Source organism: Artemia franciscana, chromosome 5, assembly GCF_032884065.1.
Source record: "Artemia franciscana chromosome 5, ASM3288406v1, whole genome shotgun sequence".
In the NCBI taxonomy this organism is placed as follows: domain Eukaryota; kingdom Metazoa; phylum Arthropoda; class Branchiopoda; order Anostraca; family Artemiidae; genus Artemia; species Artemia franciscana.
In genome coordinates, this window is record NC_088867.1 from 27720555 (window position 1) to 27733422 (window position 12868).

Below are 12868 nucleotides of genomic sequence, written 5' to 3' on the forward strand. Positions count from 1 at the left end.
TATAAAGACACACCTTTAAAAATCGCTTACGATAGTTTAGCTTGAAACCGCAGTTAAATGTAGTTACTACTGCTCCTTGGCAAATTATTGAAGGATTAAGGAATACCTTGGGAGATAGTACATTCTTTCACAGCAGAAAGAAAAGCTTGCGCACGCGACTAGAAACCAGTATTCTCTTTTTTAGTGACTGGAAGGAGTATGTATGCAATATTGTATTACCCTGTATATAGTATTTCGATAAGAAAGGAGATATTCATGATCTTTTCGATAAACATGGCCGAGTGGATTGGTGCGCTGGGTTCAGGATCCTTTGTCTAAGAGGGCGAAGGTTCGAACCCTAGTGTATCCAAGTATTTAGTTTGGGACGAGTGTCAGAGGCGTGACTCTGTAAGCTCAGCCAGAGTCGACCCAGCTCTAAAAGGGTACCTAGAAATCTGGAGAAGGTAAACAGGAAGAGTGTGTGAAAGCACAGGATGGTTGGACCCCAACCCCCTATTGCACTTCCAGGCTGAAGGGCCAAGGAACGGAGATCAGCACCACCAGTAGGGACTGTAAAGTCGAATTCCGTATTCTTTACCTTTTTTACCTTTCGATAAATGTATTTCGAAAAAAAAATAATCTGAATAGTGGGATATTTGAAAGATAAATATTCCAAATATGGCATTCGGTTCACAATATCTGCTGTCCAAGGTCTGGATGTTCATTTGGCCCTGTAGAATCATACATATAATCTAGTTTGAACCATCACAATTATAATTCACTCCATTGAAAATGGTAACACAACTAGGCATGCTTGCCCCAGAACTTATATTTTGATACTTATTTGTTTTAAATGATAATGAAATCTCTATTCTATCCCTCCCCCAATATACTTAAGATACCTTTTCACCCTTTAAAGGTCTTTAAAGCATCATAGCGTATTCTAGACGAAGGATGACATAGTTTTCACCCTTTATAAAACAAGTGATAATTACAACTCATTTTATCGGCAAACCTGAAAAACTTATGCAGGCTTCAAATTTGAAGGTTTTTAACAAACTTAAACTTTCCTATTTCAATATTTTCCTTTGTTTAACCCCCATCCACCCGATGTGTGATTTTTTAAAGGTGGTGGTAAAAACATTACAGATTCCGATCATGCCCTCGACAATAAGAAAATACTTCTGTTATAAACTGAAATAGTGAAATTTAGCTTTTACCGTTATAAATAAAGATAATTGATGCATCGACTATCGTCCTAATGGGTGCTCTTAATGTATCTCTTACCTTGTCCAAATTAAACTGATGCAAATTTGTGTCCTAAGTTTTTGAAAGGTTTTTTAATGTATCCCTTACCTTGTCCAAATTAAACTAATGCAAATTTGTGTCCGAAGTTTTTCAAGGTTTTTTTAATTGATGTCCAGATTTTTTCTTCAGTTTCAGTTTTGTTGTATTATTTCCAATAATTTGCTATTTTTAATACAAAGTTTAAAATCACATTGTTTGTAGAATTTTTCCACCATTTTCAATTTTTGTTGAGCGAAAACACAAGTTTCTAACTTTTGTCAATGATTTTTTTTGCGGTTTTTCACTTTTGTCCTTAAGTTTTCAACGTTTTGTCAAGGTTTTTCGCTAGTTTCAGTTTTTTTCTAAGGTTTTCCAAGATTTTTGGCTTTTGTTCAAATTTTCTCGAACGAAAACATAATTTTATGATCTTTAGAGAGTTTTTAGTTGTTTTCAAGTTTTGTTCATCCAATTTCACGATATTTGGTTTCTTTAATTGATTATGGTGTATTTTTTCGTTTTATGGCTTACTGAATAGCAAAAGATACGTGTGGAGCTATAAAGTAATGTGTATATGCAGTTTTCATACATATGCTGACTTCCTTGATGATAAGTTTTCTGTTTTGAATCACGAGGGCGATGAATCCATTCACTTAGGTCTATAATGGCTCTTGAAAAATCAGGGCTACAAGCCTTCCTATGATTTGATAATTCTGATTTCTGATAAAAGTATTAGTACACATTTAGTATTCATATGCCTTTTCTCCAGTACGAAGTCTTTTATGATGCTCAACATGAATAACCTGCTTAAATCTTTTATCGCAGTAAGAGCATATGCAAATTTTTTGCCCCATATGAACTCTTATATATAAGGATAAATTGAAGTCTGATCAAAGATTTTACTTTACAATTTGTAATTGTAAATTTTAAGCTTAATATGATTGGCAAAGTAAGTATTAAAAAAGAACTGTTTACCTAATATCTCGAATATACATGGTTTTCCTCCTATATGAATTATCAGATGTTTGTATAAGAGCCCTCCCAAGGGTCTCTTTTTCCTAAATTCTTTATTTTCTTATTTCTGAAATAGCTTATCTTTAATTATCTGATAACCCAAAATCATTTCAGCATTTTGTCCGCTGTTAGTGGGTAAGGGCCGGGTCAATCCTACCTCAACTTAATTGATAGTGCCAACTCTTCCTAATAATTCATGCAGGTCCTTAATTCGTATTTGTTTTTCTAGTTCTTCTTCTACTTGACTGAGATGGTCGTCATCCGATTCATTTCTGTAACTTATTTTGAGTCACCAGAGATTTTATCTATTTGTAAAAAGTGTATATATGTTGAATATACGCTGGTAAATTTGAACCAACCAAAAATTCGATTTCGGTGGTTTCAAACAGTTCACGGTAACGAACAACCCGGTAAGGAACGACCCGGCTAAATAGTAAATGAAACTCTAAAAAATATAATTTTGATACCAATAGTTACAATTAAAAAATTGCACTTTAATGATGATTTTAGATATAAGTTTCATCAAGTTTAGTCTTACCCATCAAAAGTTACGAGCCTGAGAAAATTTGGCTTATTTTAGAAAATAGGGAGAAACGCCCCCTAAAAGTCATAAAATCTTAACGAAAATCACACCGTCGCATTCAGAATATCAGAGAACCCCACTGTAGAAGCTTGAAGCTCCTATCTACAAAAATGTGGATATTCGTATTTTTTGCCAGGAGACCGATCTCAAATCGTGTTTATTTGTTATTTATGTTTTTTGTATTTTTTTTTATTTCTTTTTCCCAGGGGTGATCGTATCGACCCAAAGTTCCTAGAATGTTACAAGAGGGCTCAGTCTAACGGGAATTAAAAGTTTTAGTGCCCTTTTTAAGTGACTTTCAGTTGAAAAAACTTGTTTTTCATTTGATTTCTTACGGGTTGATGGGGGTCAATTAAGGGGAAAATATGGAAATAAGAAAAAGAAATTTGCAAAGAATCTTCACATTTGAAGGTGTGCTATGGTTGTCGTTACGACAAGTTACAATTGTCACTCGCTTTATGAGGGATTTTGTATCACTTTTCTTGCTAGGATAAGGTATAAGTGTTAAAAAACGTCATAAAAGCAAGGTTGGATTAAATATCTAAACAAGGATTTAAAGGTATCTTAAGGGTCTTGGGAGAGGTAGAGCCAAGTAACCATTTGAAAACAAAATATCTATAGAAAAACATTTAAAATTTGTGCTAGCGCGTTGAGAGTTTTGGGGCCAGTATACCTAGTTTTGTCGTTCTCCTCAGTAGGCTGACCTACAACTATTATGGTCAAATTTTAGTTCTGAAATAGCTAAACTTTTTTGGGGCCCAGGGGGATTATTAAACTCTTTTCTTCCATCTAGAGGATATGTTTTGTCAGGCAGGCCAAAATAAACATTCAGACCTTTGATGGCCAATGCTTTGAACCAGCTACAAATTTTTGAATAAATTCTAACGGCTTAATTTATTTTAGGTATAAACTTATCTAAAAGTTGGTCAGGAATATCTCCATTCTTATGAAAAAATTCCAAGTAGGATAGTAAAGCAGTGCACACACCTTCCTTCCCTCGAGAGAGAAGAGGACACGTGGTGTTAGGTGCTTAAGCAAATTTTGTCTCTCCTGTAAAAGAATTCACTCTAATATTTCTCCCAAGGTACTCCTTAAAGCCCTCAGTAATTTGCCAAAGAGCATTAGCAATTATATTTGACATCGGTTTCAAAGTATATGATCTTAAATGATCTAGGAAAGCGTCTCATTCCCATATACTATAGTATATTCATTTCAGTATGGCTCGTGCTATAGTAAGGTATATTGTAGGTCTTTTCAATTTGGTTATAAATAACGTTCTCTACACAATCAATTCTAATTTGGTTGAAAATTCCGCTGTCCGCTTCATTTTAAAAATCTCCAAGAAAAGCATCTTTGTTGGATATTTTGGAGAAACTATCCATTTTTTTCAAGAATCATGTGTCGACTGCTCACCATTTAAGGGGTATAAGGTCTGCTTCTATTTTTTCCAAATCGTAAAAGACTTGTAAAAACTCCCTAGAAAAACTATTATCAGTAGCAAAATTCCTGAGATGCTGGTGACAATCCTTAGAAACCTCTTGTCAATAAATAATATCTTGACTACTGGTAATTTCAATATAAATTGAAAATATTTCGGTTTTCAAGGAGTTTATATACAAGTCAGTGTTTCTTCTTCATATTTTTTCAAATCCTAATAAGACTGGTAAAAAAAACAACAAAAAAACTAGGAAACCTATTATCAATCGCAAACTTCCTAAAATGGTGATCAAAAATCCCTAGGAAACCTATTATCAATTGCAGAATTCCTAAAATTGTGGTGAATAATATCTATAAAACTTGTTCTGGGTAGTATAATTCCTTAGACGACGGAAGAAAATTCTAGAAAACCCCATTTACACTAGCAAAATTATAAAAGTATTTGCACCGAAAAGAACATTATATCTAAATAAAGCGTAAAGGAATTACAGCCTAGAGAATAAAATTCCAGGTGAGTATAGAGCAATAAGTATGTTTTGGGTGAAAAAGTAGAGTTTCTAAGGTTTAAGTCGGCGTCTTCAACATTCACGCCTGAGAAATATGCCCTGGCGTTACACGAAAAGGATTTTTTTTTTTTGTAGGCACAGAGAATTTGGGGTGAGAGAACACACTTTCAAAAAGAAACAAAAATTATTATTTCAGTTAAAAAATATGAGTTTTTAAGGTTTTGCTCCACGCATTGACATCATTACTGAATAATTAAAATTAAAAGTCTTGGGGGGGGGAATTGAAAATAAGGGAGACAAACGGTAATAATTAATTTAAAAGGAAACTAAATTCTGTTTTAAAGAGGGGAGGGCTGCTTTTCACGGATGTTTCTGATTTCAGCATTTAGATAAAATAATGATTTGAAGACAACAAATAAAATAAATGAGAGCCAAATAGATTGCACAGGAGGCGTTCCCCTTTTTCGTTGTTGTTACTGGCAGGCCTTCGCATTATATCGCTTGAGTGTGGGTATGCTCCTAAATATTTGTTTGGTTTTAAGCCTTACCCACGGCCAAAATTCAAAGGGAAAATGTTCTCAATATAATCAAAGAAACACTTTTATCTTTATCACTCGTTTTTACATAAACAAAATACCTATTTGAGGAAATTAATTGCGATGAATGAAATGGGGATAGTCTTGGTCTAGCGAGATCATTGGTGATCGATCCATAATTTTAGAGAAAGTCGGGGGCGTTTCTTTATTTTCTTTATCGATCCAGAAGCGAAGTCAGAGAAATTGTCTGACCTACTGATCAACTTATCCAATTTGGGCACGGCATATTTTATGGGAAAAGGGATGAGATGGGTTAACTTCCAAACTCTTGGAAATCTCTGACATTCTTAATAATGTTGAATAAAGTAATACGTTTTAAGGCTTTCAATGGAATGTCATGAAAGCATAGATTTGGTAACTAACCTTATATAAGACCATGTCCACATTTCGGCTCATCAAAAACAACAGATCCCATTTTAGTCATATGAAATTGACAAATATCAGATACTCTGTTAGTGACACACAATCATTATTAGTAATGATACAATTTTAATAAAGTACTCACTTCCCCCTCCTGCGAAAAAACCCTGGCTCCATCCTTGTCCCTTTTCAAAACAAGTGCTTGCTTTACTTGATATAATCTAATTAGGTGTGCGAAGTTACCTACCCCTTTGAGGGGGTGGGAATAAAATTGCGAATTTTCGATTTTTCCTGGGGTACTCTTTGAATCCCGGGCTTCACAAGGGATCCCATTTTGTGTCATCTGTAAATAGGTAATAACTATTTTGAAATATACTGCGAATTATGTTTTAGTAGCAAAGCTTTAAGAATGAATAAAAACAATTTTTAAGCTACCATGCTTACCAGACCATCCCTTGGTTGTTGATCAAGTGTAATATATTTTCAGCAATTTTGAACTCTCCATATTCTGGAAAAGATCTTTCGAGGTCCCAACACCAGCAATGATTGAAATACTTAACAAACAGAGATCTTACGAAATCAATCAAAAGGACAGCTATTACAGTAAATATCAAGTCCATAATCACTAGTTTGGCAATTTCTTGGCCAAACATTGTCTCCCAGCAAAGCTCTCTCAGTTCAATTGGGGAATAGCTTGCATTTAAAGAACTGGCATATGCACTTAACTGAGCAGTTTGATTCCTTTCACTTGTCCAAAAAGACGTACAACCGAGAGGATTATCTCCACGACAGGAATTATTGACCTGTTTAGTCACCAGGGCCCCTGTAGAATTTGTTCCGTTGCAGTATGTAACATAGCAAACATCATTCTCTGCTGTTTCTGTGCTTGGTGTTGGTTCATCTTTATGTAGTAAAACATGGACAATAGATTTGTACAACAGAGTCACATTTTTAAAAATTGTCGAGAGGTTTGACGTCAAAGCAGATGCTTCTGGCTTAAACGTCAACCCTGGCTCAAAATCATATGTTAGTGGATCATTTGTCGATCTTGGAACTACTTCCGTCGTTGTTTGACACTCGATAACTTCAGTGTAACAGCTAGCTCCGAAAGTTTTGTTGGATGTAATGCCCGAAGATCCTGTAATGTTGGCGAAAGATTGAAACATAACAGCATTCGTTAGACGTATTCCTGTTAAACGGATTATCTGTGAACAATAAAATACTTAAATTAACTAAAAATGCTAAATAATACTTAAATTAAAATACTTTAAATTAACAAAACTTGAAATTTTTATAGAAAACATGAAATAAACCTTTTAAGTCTAATAATTTGATTGCTTTTTAAATAATATGTAATTGTAAAACAGTCAATATTGATTTTTTTTTTTCGTTTCGACTCTTAGTTGAATGGATTAATAAATCTGGAAGGGTTAATAAGATGGGTTAATAAATCTGGAATGTCCAAGGACAAATAGTGTGGCACCTCTATATTATTTCTGGGTCATCATAAAGAGTCTTATGTTTTCTTCTCGGACATAAAAAACGGATAATAAAGAGCTTACAAAACTGCTTGTAAATAAGATGGATGACCAACTATTGATTTCTAGTAGTTTTTAAATCAATTAGTATTTTCTTGACCAAACTGAAATTTTTTAACATTTGAAGTTGACCAAACTGCGTCCCATTAGCGTTAGCTAGGTTAACCTCGGATTCTTTCGCGACCCATAAAGATATGTTTACCTCAGGAAATTCGCCAGACTCGTAATGAAAATTACCAAAATATCACTTATTTCACGTTAGTTTAGCTAGCCTTCCTTCAATACATATGTGGATGAAAACATAATACGAACTAGAATTGATTCTTTAAAATGACAGTGAATGTTAAAGTAACACGTGAAGGCGTCCATTAGCATTAGCTAGGTGGGTTTCAGGTTCATTCGCGATCCACATTAGCTTTATTTACATCAGGATTTGTAGCAGACTCGTAATAAAAAATTACCAAAATATCACATATTTTACGCGAGTTTAGCTAGCCTTACTTCAATACAAATGTGGATGACAACATCATATGAGTTAGTATTGATGCTAAAATAACATTGAATGACTAAGTAACACGTATTCACTCGCATTAACTAAGCGTTGGAAACACGTAGTAACACCAGCCAGATGATGCTGATTAATTAAAATTAAATGAAAAAAAACAAGTTTTTTTTAACGGAAAGTAAGGAGCGACATTAAAACTTAAAACGAACAGAAATTACTTCGTATATGAAAGGAGATGCTTCCTCATCAACGCCCCGCTCTTTACGCTAAAATTTGACTCCTTCTCTTAACTCTACTTTTTAAAACAGTAAAAAACTTTAGCGTAAAGAGCGGGGCGTTGATGAGGAAGGATCTTATTTCATATACGAAGTAATTTCTGTTCGTTTTAAGTTCTAATGTCGCTCCTTACTTTCTTGTTTTTTTTTAATTTCTGAACGTTTTTGAATCAATGCATGTTTTGATTTTGGCTCTCCGCAGATGCATAATTAAAAAAAATTTGCATATTTATTTTTTTGCTAAATGGCTTTCTCGTAGTTTTGATCGAATGATTTTGAGAAAAAAAGGAGCTGGGGAGGAGGCCTAGTTGCCCTCCGATTTTTGGTTACTTAAAAAGGCAACTAGAACTTCTAATTTTTTTACGAATGTTTTTATTAGTAAAAGATATACGTAACTTACAAATTAGCTTACATAGCGAACTTCTGTATTCTCATTTTTTTTTTACGTATACAAAGGGGTTCACCCCTTCGTCAAAACCTCGCTCTTTACACTAAAGCTTAAATTTTGTTCCAATTTCTTAAGAATGACCCCTGAATCACAAAAGCCGTAGAATATATAGTTGAAATTACTTAAAATACTTTAGCTTTAAAAAGAGCGAGGTATTAGGAGGCGGTGAGCCCATCATATGCGTAATAATTTCTGTTCGTTTTAAATTTCAATGCTTCTCTTTACTTTCAGTTGAAAAAACATTTTTCATATTTATTTTTTCATTGTATTTTTTTAAATAGTGCTAGATAATCCTGCGCTCCCTTCATGCAAATTTTCTTCCCCCTTGACAAATTCCTCCAAGGAAAGTTCCCCCAACATATCCCCTTCTTCTCAACTCCTCCCCCAACTTAAAAATCCCCCTGAAAACGTTTGTACATTTCCAAATAACCATTACTATATGCAAGCACTGGTCAAAGTTTGTAACTTGCGGCCCCTCCCACGGGGAGTAAGTCGTCCCCAAAGACATAGTTATGAGGTTTTTTGACTACGCTGAATGAAATGGCTATCTCAAAATTTTGATCTGGTGACCTTAGGAAAACAATTAGCGTGGGAGGGGGCCTAGGTGCCCTCCAATTTTTTTGGTCACTTAAAAAGGGCAGTAGAACTTTTGATTTCAGTTATAATGAGCCCTCTCGAAAGATTCTAGGACCACTGGGTCGATACGATCACCACTGGAAAAAAACAACAACAAACAAACAAATAAACACGCATCCGTGATCTGCCTTCTGGCAAAAAATACAAAATTCCACATTTTTGTAGATAGGAGCTTGAAAATTCTACAATAGAGTTCTCTGATACGCTGAATCTGATGGTGTGATTTTTGTTAAAATTCTATGACTTATAGGGGTTGTTTTCCCCTATTTTCTAGAATAAGGCAAATTTTCTCAGGCTCGTAACTTTTGATGGGTAAGACTAAACTTAATTAAGATTATATGTGTAAAATCAGCATTAACATGTGATTTTTTTGATGTAGCTATTGATATCAAAATTCCATTTTTTAGAGTTTTGGTTACTATTGAGCCAGTTCGTTTACACGAACTGTTTGATAGATCACTTCAGAGACACAAAACTTAAAATTAAGCAAGGGAGCAAGAGGGAACTCATTACCGTCCCTCTGAAGTTTGCTAAAGTTTCACTATTAATTTTGAATATATATATATATATATATATATATATATATATATATATATATATATATATATATATATATATATATATATATATATATATATATATATATATATATATATATATATATTTCCTAATTTTTTTTATTCTATTAAAATGTGTGGGCAAGAAGCAAAACAAAGCCATCCTAGCCCCAAAAATGAACTTGTTGGGGATCAAGTACTAATGGACTCGTCTGAAAATGGATTAGCTCTTAGAGAAGTGGTGAAGTGAAAAATTCCTTTGTCTCTTGCACATTTGAGACTTGTCTAGAATTTTCAAGAATACAACTCTAAAATTAGAGCTGCTGAGAAGGAAACATGTTAAGAAAAAATGGTTTTCTTCATGATAAAAAGAATAATTTTAGTTTACGCATTCTGACTGTAGCTCCACTTTACTTTACCAAACCGACCCCCTCTCCTATAATGTGCAAAATTATAGCTCATATAACACGTTTTCTGTAGGATTTTTGTTTCTTGATTGTGGCACAGTTGATTCAGTTTACGGGGAAACCGATTGAAAAAAGAGTAGTATATTGTGAAATGCATGGGAAATGTATAATTTGTGCTATATATTTGCACATTACGGGATGGAGGGCTGTTAATAAAGCTTTTTTTTTAGCTGCAGTTGAGATGTATTAACTACAATTATTATGTATATTGCGAAGTAAATTGTTTTCTTACATGTTTCCTTTTCAACAGCTTCAATCCTAGACTTGTACCGATTTTTCTTCTCAGATCCTTTCTGAGAATCATAGAAAATATTTAACTTTTACACTAATTTATTAGTATAAAATATTTTGACTTCAATAAATGCTTGGGCATTCAGAACTTAATCGACCTCAAGCCCAGAAGTAAACTAAACAAGTTTTGAGTTTTAATTAGGGTTATTTTCAATTTTGCACCAAGCTTTTTGGAGGTGTTCGAGCAATTCGCGAATGAAGTACCATATTTTGAAGGTTCAGAGGACAAATCTACACGAGCCATATGCAATCTGGAAAGGAAAGCGGAATTTTGTTGATTAGCCTTTATCAAAATTACATTAGTTTCTAAGGGTAACTTTGGAGGGGGATTGGCACTAAGTGGAGATTTTAAATCTAAACTGACTTAAAATATTTTTCTTTACTAGCCCAAGCGTTCCCCCTTTCCCTATTATGATTCACATGACATCCTGCGAAGTTCAGGATGGTAACAGGAAAATATGAACGAAGTTCAGAATCCAGGCCTTCGACCGTTGAGTTTGAATTGGGCGGATAAACTTCTTATTTTTTTTTACCGCCATCGCCAACAGTTATTCACGAAAGATAAAAGGAAAATGTAAAATAAGCAGTTAGCTAATATTTAAATAACCGCAAAATAGTATGAAAATTAAGAGAGCTTTCTTCTAAATATACAAGTTCCATAAGTAAAAAAAAAGTCTCCGATTATTTGTCACGGCTGTTTAACGAGACTAAAAAACGGTTCAAAACCAATCCAAAAAGCAGTTATATGAACTCTCAAAGAATAACCAGAACAGTTCCTGGATAAACTTCTTCGTTTGCCGTTTTAATATAATGGTAAAATCAAGGGTTCGAAAAACAAACTTAAAAAAACAAGGTTTCCCGGATAAACTTCTTCGTTTGTCGTTTTAATATACTGGTAAAATCAAGGGCTCAAAAACAACAGACGGATGAACACTGTATATGTTTTCGAAATATCCAGTTAAAATTTTTTATTTCTCTTCACTGTCAATTAAAAGGTTTCATCCCTATTTTGAACTGTTTTACTTTCAACAGAAAAATTTCATAATTGTTTTTGTATCTACAAAAAAGAATGAGTTTTTTCAATCTGAGCATTTGAGATTGAGGTTTAATATTCCTAAATCCCTAATAATCTTGAAAAGGCCAAATAGTTTCTTCTTGCTTAATTTTATGTTTTTTTTAATTTTATCGTTCTTGCACTCAGACTAAATTTTCGTTAAAAAGCTAGGAAGATTTTTTTTTCAACAGCTTAGCAGTAATTTTTCTGTTCCTGATTTTGCCCGAGTCAGACATCTACGCATGATTACTTTTTGGGCGAAAGGAGGAGGGGGCTCGTAACTTCCAGCTAACACATACAAAAGCAGCATTATAAAGGAAAACATTATAAAGCCAGCATTATAAAGAAAATCTATGAAATCTTTAAATAAACAGTATAAAAAAAGATAACAACAAATGTGGGTCTTAGGGCATGCATAAGTCTGAATGTATTTCCTTCCACACATTTCTGGCCAGAACCATAATTTTCCTTGCTAAACAAAATTTTAAAAATAAAATTACTCACCATGTGCTGAACTTTTCTAAAGAGGGCAATAATCAATGTATAAAAACTCAGAAGATTGAGCAGCATAACCCTAGAAAATATTTTCAATTTAATCAGTAAAATTTGTCTTTAGAATTGCTCTACAATTAATTTTTTCCAATTTTTACTTCATTATTTTTCTGTGTCATGAGCTTCCTGAAAAAAAGCAGAAAAACCATAACACTGGAACCCTAACGTTAATTCACCCTCACTCTGCAAGACACCTAACCAAGAAAGGAACTGGTGCCGTGCTAATGTAGCCCTATTGCAGACTCAATTTTGACGTTAAACAATTGTCGAAAGGACAATAACTTATTGATCATCACTGAAAGAGAAATTAATCAAAACTCTTAAGATTCGTATCGATTCTCCCATTTCTTTTGATAGTTTATGTTTCTGAATGTAGTCACTACAATGTTGGTGGCACCACTAATATCTAATCCCTGTCGTCCCATGTTAATTCACCAAGAGATACAACTCTAATTAGTTTCTCATTCTGTTTGCTTCATGCCATTAGGGTTTATACTCCAGGAATCAAAATTTATGTTTTATCATTGAACATCTTTCTAAGCATGAAATCACAGGAATTTCTTACAATGATATTCATTACAACACTTTTAATCAAATTTTAAAACATAGCTACATTTGATGAGCTCCTAGGGTTATTATTTTCTCAAGGGTCAAATCCTCCAAATAAAAAACAAAAAAAAAACAAAGGAATAATGTTAAAAATTAGTTACAAACAGTCGGTAATATAAGTTTCAATCTTCAGTAATGAAGTTGTGTTTTAATACTTTTAGAGAAAACAAAGATATA

At 33.6% G+C, this 12868-nt stretch overlaps 1 protein-coding gene across 3 annotated transcripts in view; it reads right to left on the bottom strand.

The window, feature by feature from the left end:
- Positions 1–12868, bottom strand: part of LOC136027200 (transmembrane channel-like protein) — an 81370-nt gene that overhangs the window by 20707 nt on the left and 47795 nt on the right. For all 3 annotated transcript variants that reach the window (XM_065704217.1, XM_065704216.1, XM_065704214.1), the window contains exons 8-9: positions 12035–12104; positions 6204–6964 (exon numbers count right to left, since the gene is read on the bottom strand). In XM_065704217.1, the coding sequence (XP_065560289.1) occupies positions 6204–6964; positions 12035–12104 (831 nt within the window). The remainder of the gene's footprint in view (positions 1–6203; positions 6965–12034; positions 12105–12868) is intronic.